Source organism: Mytilus galloprovincialis, chromosome 7, assembly GCF_965363235.1.
Source record: "Mytilus galloprovincialis chromosome 7, xbMytGall1.hap1.1, whole genome shotgun sequence".
NCBI classification, from domain to species: domain Eukaryota; kingdom Metazoa; phylum Mollusca; class Bivalvia; order Mytilida; family Mytilidae; genus Mytilus; species Mytilus galloprovincialis.
The window spans coordinates 73,468,273-73,476,876 of record NC_134844.1 but is presented as its reverse complement, the minus strand read 5'-3'; the positions used below and the strand labels follow the sequence as shown (position 1 = coordinate 73,476,876).

General features: G+C 33.6%; 1 protein-coding gene across 1 annotated transcript; it reads left to right on the top strand.

Moving 5' to 3' along the window:
* LOC143083631 (uncharacterized) lies at positions 1-4,751 on the top strand. Its single transcript, XM_076259909.1, has 2 exons — positions 1-1,537; positions 3,196-4,751. Exon 1 carries the CDS (start codon positions 276-278, stop codon positions 1,521-1,523), a length of 1,248 nt encoding a protein of 415 aa, XP_076116024.1. The 5' UTR covers positions 1-275; the 3' UTR covers positions 1,524-1,537; positions 3,196-4,751.
* Positions 4,752-8,604: the final 3,853 nt, after the last annotated feature.

The following is an 8,604-nucleotide window of genomic DNA, read 5'->3' as shown; positions in this document are numbered from 1 at the left end:
TTTATTTCGTTGTAACACTTCCGGGACCAAATGAGATTGTGCTGCGCATGTGTGAACTTCAGTGTGCTGATAGCTCTTGGGCAGTTCGGACGTAGTTTGAATTGTCCTAACTTCAGATTAAATATTAAACCAACGTAGTTGGTATTCATTTTATAATTAATAAAATTTGATATAAGATAAATAAAAGTTAGTAATCACCGGATGTAATTCGGTAAAAATTTACGACTTTCACCTGGTTTCGGCACTTTGCCGTAAACCGGTTATAAAGAAAACACATGGCGGAGAAAATGATCGAAAAGGGGTCCGCCTCAAAAAGAAAGTCTTCACTTGAAGACATCAGTAATACGGACGAAGATGAGCTTCTGTCCGAGAAGATAAATTCCGTTTCCAGCGCGGCTGGTAAAAGGAAACATGAGTCGACAAAGTCGAAAGCTTCCGCGAGTGGCGGAGCAAACACTTCAAGTGTAAAGGGTAAGAAACCAGCGAAGGTTAATAGTAATGAAACTCAAAACCCTGGCCCTTCTACCTCTGCAAAAGTAGACAATCATGATGCAATCATGTCAATGTTAGTCTCAATCCAAGAAGGTCAGAAAAGACAATCTGACGATATAAGGTCTTTAAAAGACCGGGTACAAGACATTGAAGAATATGACGAGGGTAATAATTATGATGATAATTATGATGAAGGTGAAGAAAACCCCCATGATGATGGGGAAAATGTAGACAATGAAAGTGAACCACCTGCTAAGAAGCAGAACAAAGATGATAATAGGTTTTCATCTATGTCTAAGAGATGTAAGGTTCAAGAACTTTGTGATGTCAAAATTGATGAGGTCTTGGCAAATAATGTCAATGAGTTGTTCAGGAATGGTATGAATGAGGAACAATACTCTGAGTTAACTAAAGATGAAAATAATGCAAGACCTGAAAATTGTGAAGGTTTATCTATTGTAAGAATAAACCAACTCATGTGGAATGTAATTTCACCAGGAGCACAATCTGCTGATAAAAAATTACAATTTCTTGAAAGAACTATTGTAAAAGCAGCAACAATTCTAACAAAAACTGTCAACAAAATGGCTATTGACGAAAACAACAATGCCAATGGTAACTCTGGTAGTGGAGAATACATTGACAAATGTAATGATGTATTGGCTTTGTTGGGCCATGCAAACCGCCAATTGAATATGACTAGAAGGGATTTTTTAAAGCCCGAAATGATGGCAGAATATGTGCCTCTCTGCTCACACTCTGTTCCTTACACAAACAACCTTTTTGGAGATGATGTCTCTAAAGTTGCAAAGGACATTGAAGATTGTTCCAAAGTTGGAAACAAGTTGAAGTTTGGTAGTGGCAGAGGTAGAGGCGGAGGCTTCTTCAGAGGTGGTAGAGGAGGCCACAGAGGTACTTTTAGCAGAGGTGGCTACCGTGGAGGAAGAGGTGGCTTCCGAGGAGGAAGAGGTCGAGGTTCCGGCCCTATTCCAAAAAACTCCCAGAGAGGAGGAAATCCACAGAAGTATTAGATACATCAAATGAAGTAAGTCATTGTTTTAAAGCTGGTGTATTGAAAAAGTTTTCCGATGAATGGGAAAAAATTACCTCTGACAAATTTATTTTAGATATAGTAAGCCATTGTCATATAGAGTTCATAGATAATGTTGAACCTAAGCAAGACATTTTTAATGTAAAATCTGTCTTTAACTCAAAAGAAAGTGATATTGTTTCAAATGAAATTCAAAAGTTACTGGCAATTGATGTTATCAAAGAAGTTCAGTCAATGAAAGACCAGTTTTTATCGCCTATATTTTTAAGGCCAAAAAAGAATGGGGAATATAGAATGATTTTGAATCTTAAGAAGTTGAATGAATACATTGAGTATCATCATTTTAAAATGGACACTTTTGAAAGTGCCATTAAACTTGTAACTAGCAAATCATTTATGGCTTCTATTGATTTGAGACATGCTTATTATAGTGTTCCAATTGCAGAGGAACATCAAAAGTTTTTACGGTTTTATTGGAACGGAAAACTTTTTCAATACACATGCTTACCTAATGGGATTTCCTCCGCACCTAGAATATTTACTAAATTATTAAAACCTGTTTACTCTAGTCTTAGAGTTTTAGGTCATGTGAATGTTGGTTACATAGACGATAGTCTTTTATTAGGAGAGACTATAGAAGAATGTAATAAAAATGTAAATGACACAATTGAATTAATGTCAAAATTAGGATTTGTCATACATGAAGACAAATCTGTTTTTCAACCATCAAAACAAATTATATTCTTGGGTAATATTATTGATTCAGAAAATATGATTATAACCCTTACGGCAGACAAAAAACAAAACCTAGTAAAAGAATGTAAATGGTTACTGCAGAGAAACTTAGCTAAGATTAGAGATGTAGCAAAAGTCATTGGACTTATAGTCTCCTCTTTTTCTGCCGTTGAATTCGGTAAATTGTTTTATCGTAACCTTGAAAAGGAAAAAATTATAGCTTTAAAAAACTCAAAAGGAGATTTTGAACAAAGCATGCTTATTTCTAATCAGATGAAAGGAGATTTAGAATGGTGGGTTGCTAATGTGTCTACTGAATTAAGACATATAAGCCATGGTAGTCCACAAATTGTGATTCAAACAGATGCCTCATTATTAGGATGGGGTGGCATATTAAGTGATAATGAAATTGGAGGTAGATGGACAGATGAAGAATCAAAAAATCACATAAATTATTTAGAAATATTAGCTATATATTATACATTAAAATCCTTTCTGCATCTGATCATAAATAAGCATGTGAAGGTTCTTACAGACAATACTACGGCAGTGGCCTACATATCAAATATGGGCGGCACAAAGTCCATAGATTGCAATACAATTTCAAGACAGATTTGGTTGTTTTGTAAAGATAATGACATCTGGTTGACATGCACTCATATAGCAGGCAAAGAAAATCTAGCAGACAAAAAATCTAGAGAATTTGATGACAAATTAGAATGGAAATTGAAAAGGTCTGTTTTTGACCAATTATGTACTTTGTGGCAAAGGCCAGACATTGATTTGTTTGCATCTAGATTAAACTTCCAATTAGAAAATTACTGCTCTTGGAAGCCAGATCCATTATCTGCATTTATTGATGCATTTAGTATAAATTGGTCATATTTTCAGTTTGTCTATTTGTTTCCTCCTTTCAGTTTATTGAGCCGGTGCATTTTCAAAATCAGAGAGGACGGTGCAAGAGGAGTAGTAATAGCTCCATTTTGGCAGACACAAACTTGGTTTCCGAGACTAATGCAGTTGTTAACAGACAATCCAATCGTTCTTCCAAAGAACAAGAAGATTTTGAATCTTCCTCACGATCCACAATCTGTTCATCCTTTACACAAGAAAATGAAACTAATTGCATGTCTAGTGTCAGGAGTAGCTTCAGAGAACGAGGATTTTCTAAAGAAACAACCCACATACTCATGTCGTCTTGGAAATCAAGTACAAAGAAACAGTACCAAGTGTATATCAGGAAATGGTTCAAATATTGTAACAAAAAACAAATTAATTGCTTTCAAATTTCTGTAGGAACAGTGCTTGAATTTTTTACAACTTTATTTAAGGAAGGTAATTTAGGCTATAGTAGTTTAAATCTAGCTCGAGGAGCTCTTTCGTCTTTAGGACTTACTATTGACAGTATTCCAGTTGGACGTCATGCAATGGTGATAAGATACATGAAAGGAATTTTTAATCTTCGTCCACCCAGACCTAGATATGAATCTACATGGGACGTTAGTAAAGTACTACAATTTTTGCGTAGCCTATCACCAGTGAAATATTTAAAATTGAAAGATTTAACATTAAAACTTACAATGTTAATAGCTTTGACAAATGCAGCTCGAGCTCAATCAATTCATTTCATGAATGTTAATCATGTACATAAAGTGAAGGGAGAATTTATTTTTGTTTTGAATGAACTTGTTAAACAAAGCCGACCTGGTTATAAGGAGCCAACTGTAAATATAAAGGCTTACCCTCCAGATAGGAGACTTTGTGTATATACTGTGTATAAAGAATATGTATTTCGTACCAAATTGTTTAGAGGGAAACATGAACCGTTACTTTTAAGTTATGTGAAACCACATCAGCCGGTTTCAAGAGATACAATTTCTAGATGGATAAAAGTAGTAATGGCAAAAGCTAATATTGACACAACAATTTTCAAAGCTCACAGTGTTAGATCTGCATCAGTTTCTAAAGCAAAGATGAATGCAGTGCCTATTTCTCGTATCTTACAAAAAGCAGGATGGTCAGATGCAAAAACATTTGCAAAATTTTATAATAAAAAGATTGAAAAAGATGAAAATTCTTTCAGCTTTAATGTGTTGAAGAATTAATCATAAGGTAAGACATTATATATTTCTTATCTTGGTATTCAGTTTTATCATTATGGCTTTAAAGTCTCATTTGGTCCCGGAAGTGTTACAACGAAATAAAATTTAACAATTAAACGAGTCTTGCCTTGGTAAAAGGCGAAGTTTAATTGTAATTTTATGAGTTGTGTAAACACTGAAGGGATTAAATGCCACACCCTCCCTCCCTAGTTATGGGAGACCTATATGTAGTTATTGTGGGTCATATGTATATATGTATTTCGTTGTTTGTCATATTGATAAAACTTTACTTTGAAGACTGAAGTTCACACATGCGCAGCACAATCTCATTTAATCCCTTCAGTGTTTACACAACTCATAAAATTACAATTAAACTTCGCCTTTTACCAAGGCAAGACTCGTTTAATTGTTAAATTACAATTGAACTTCAAATAGACCATTCCGTACAATGTACAATACAAAGTCGAGTTAATATTGACCTATTCAAAAATAAAATACGGTAAAATAAAATAAATTAAATTCAGATAGATTTAAGATTTGTTTTCCATAGCTGCAAAAGATGTGTTAAATGTCTGATTTTTTTTTTACATGTATAGAAATCAAAATGATTATACGGCAATATTTATAATTTTACAAGAAATGTAGCCCCCCAAAAATTAGTGTGTGAAATAAGCCCTCAAGAAAATATAAAGCAGTTTTATGTGGGGATAAGTTTGACAAGTGCGTGTATTAGGAGTTCCGCGCTAGGTTTAGAGTATGTCATGTATATTCAGCGTTATTATGAAGTGATGTGATTCGTAAAACTACGGGTATTGAAAACAACCGTGTATGCATGAATGATTTTACACCTAACTAATTTAATAGAAAAATAATTAAATTGTTATTTAGATGATATAAAAATTGTCAACTTTTAATTCAGTTATAAAGATACATTTGGTAACAAATATATTGGGTAACGTTTTTCGATTTTTCTGTTAGTAGATATATCTTTTATCTAGTGAAATTGCAGGTATCTAGTGCTGGTTCCGATTTTATTGGTTCGAAGAGATAAGGGCGAGGAAGTGTTAAAAAAATATATAAATTCAGCACATTCACTAAATAACCGAGGAATACAAAAATGTGTTCAGCGGCAAATATTTCAAAATACTTTTTTTTTTAAATCAATATCTATCTAAAATTAATGTATTACATTGGAGTGATAGTCGTTTCTCTTTGTCACAACCTTATATTTCACACAGTAAATTTTTTTTTGCAAATAATTGAACCTATATCCCTGACTGTTAGACATTTTGTATCCGTGACTTTTAAGTGTACATGAAGATCAATGTTTGGAAGTTGCTACGCTTATAAATTAGCTATGCCTATACAATGGTTGTAGCTATCATATTTTAACTGTTACAACTTTTTCTGCGTTTAAACAGTTTATTTATGACTGTTTCAACGTTTTCCGTGTTGGTACAGTAATTAAATGACTGTTACAACTTTCAAATGGTTGCATCAGTTTTATTACGACTGTGACAACCCTTCAGGCGTTTAATCAGTTTATTTATGACTGTTACAACGTTTTTCGAGTTGGGACAGCTGTAAATCAACTGTTACAACTTTGAAATAGTTGTATCAGTCCTTTAGTAACGGTGACAGTTATTTCTTGCGTTGTTACAGTCGATTTATGTTGTAGACAAACACTTTTAAAGTTGGGACAGTTACAAAAAAACTGCAGCAGTGAAATTTAACAACTGCTACAACTTTAACAAACATTATCAGTCTTAGAACGACTGTTACTGGTATGGACAGACGTTTTTTCGTCCAGTAGTGTTGGTCTTCTGGGTCAAAAGAATGGTTGAAAAATCGGCAAGATTAACGCTTTTTGCACCTGATGACCCACTTTGGGGCAAATTCCCGCCAAAAAAAAACCGCCTCCTCAACCCGACTACCCCACCCCGTGATCACCTATATTAGATTTAAAGAAATCAATATGCTACAGAAACAGGGCTAATCTCATTTGCATATAATTTGCATATTTTTGCAAATAAACGAAAATTAGACATTTTCTGAAAACAATTCCGCATGGTAAGGGTTAATACATATTGAATTTGAATCTTATTCACCTTTTCTTAAGGGCATACGATACAGTTTTGAACCTGTATTTACAAGTTGATGAAAATTTGCATGTAGGCTATTTGTTACCTGATTAAATAAAACTAGAACACACCCGCGAAATGGCGGGCATTCAGAGCGTATTTGAGAGGATGTAAAGTGTTGTAGGCAGAATTTTGTAAAAGATTTATAATGACTTCAGAATTTCAGGAAACGTATCAAAAGTAATAGGTACTTGGGGACAGGAATATGTTTTTTATTAACCCTCCTCCTTTATTTCTAAAATTCCAATTTTTTGTTTTCTATTAATGTCATTATTAACATACATTTAGTGTACATGTATTATGAACATTCCAGTCAGGAACCTGTAATTCAGTGGTTCAGTGATATTTGTTTTTCGTTCATTTTTTGTACATAAATAAGGCTGTTAATTTTCTCATTTAAATTGTTTTACATTGTCATTTCGGGGCCTTTTATATCATACTTTGCAGTATCGGTTTTTGCTTATTGTTGAAGGCCGTTAGGTGACTTCTAAATGTTAATTTGTGTCATTTTGGTTTCTTGTGGAGAGCTGTCTCATTGGCATTCATAATACCACATCTTCTTTTTTTGTAAAACATTCAGCGACTTGAGAATTTCAGAAAAAGTATCAAAATTCATAGGTAATTTGGGACAGGATAATTGTTTTTCTAGCCCGGCTCCTCCTTTTTCCACAAATTTTTTTTTTTTTGTTCTCTATTAATTTTAGTGACACATGAATAATTTTAGCGCTTATCTGTATATTATGAACATTCATTAAAGGGGGGATCGGGGCAGAGGCGGATTAAGGGAGCCCCCCCCCCTTTTCTGAAAAATAAGTGGTTGCTTATATAGATTCACTGAAGCATGAACGGAACGGACCCCTTCTTAGGCAGTCAACAGGCCCCTGTGTATGAACATTTCTAGATCCGCCACTTCGGAGGGGCCCTGATCCCAATATCCCGGGCTTAAAAACATGAAATCCCGAGGTTCTGAATTTATTATACAAATTAAATATCTCGACATCTCGAAATTCGAAAAAAGAAATCCCGGATCCCGAAATGGTAAATCCTGAAATTTCGATCTTGAAAACACCCGCTCCAGACGTCCTGGAAGTCAGTGTATTTTCTTTTTACAGTCAATTCTCAGTTTAATAATTGATCCACAGCGGTCATTGATATATTATTCAGACCCTCCCTATTAAATAAACCCTGTGACTGCCGTGGATAGTAAACTTAAAAATTATATCAGACAGAAAATAACTTTATTCGTAGTATATGTATTTGTTTCAAAATAAAAAGAAAAACGCAAACCGGAGGTCTAATCTGACATAAATTTCGTCCATTGACGGATATAAGACAGAAAATACACTGTATTCGTAGTATTAAAAGTATACAGAAAAAAGCAAACCGGAAGTCTAATCTGACTTAAAATTTCGCCCAATGACGGAAACATATCCGGATGTCTTTTTTCTCGTTTTTCACCCAAAATAACTCAATCTGAATAATCATATGAATGGATGACAAATGCGATTATGCACTGAACCCATAGGACACAGAGGCATGATGATTAATTTATTGTGGAAAGAAGAGAAGCGACACCCAAAATGAGGTCTTCTCGTTTAATAGTATAGATATGTAATAAAAAATATATACCTTCATGCGCTACTTTTTGAATAAAATGATGTCGAAATTTTGTATATTTGCTCAAATTTCAGATTTTTGTCCGTATTTTCTTTTTTGAAAGAAAGACATAACTTTTTTGTTTTTAAAGATAAACACAAATTGTTTTTTGTTAGATAATTGGTAATTTCTGTACGTTATACATGTAAGTATCATTAAAAATAATTCAGTTTTTATTCAGAAATATCTAATATTTATCAAATGTTCATGAATAGAGGGAAAAACGTCTTTTTTTGCTGCATGTTTATCAAAATTTTTTAAAAATGCGCTAATAACAGTTTTATAAAATTTGAATCACATTATTTCCTTGCAAAATGAAGCAAGTTGCCGTTTTGAAAAATAGGGGTCCATGCACTCACTTTTCAAATTAAATCAGTTTGAATGATAAAAATTAGTCGAAAAATGCATCTTTTCCCGATATGTCATA

What these genes read in the sequence shown, in the direction of transcription:
- LOC143083631 (XM_076259909.1), top strand. Translation starts at nt 276, where the DNA reads ATGGCGGAGAAAATGATCGAAAAGGGGTCCGCCTCAAAAAGAAAGTCT.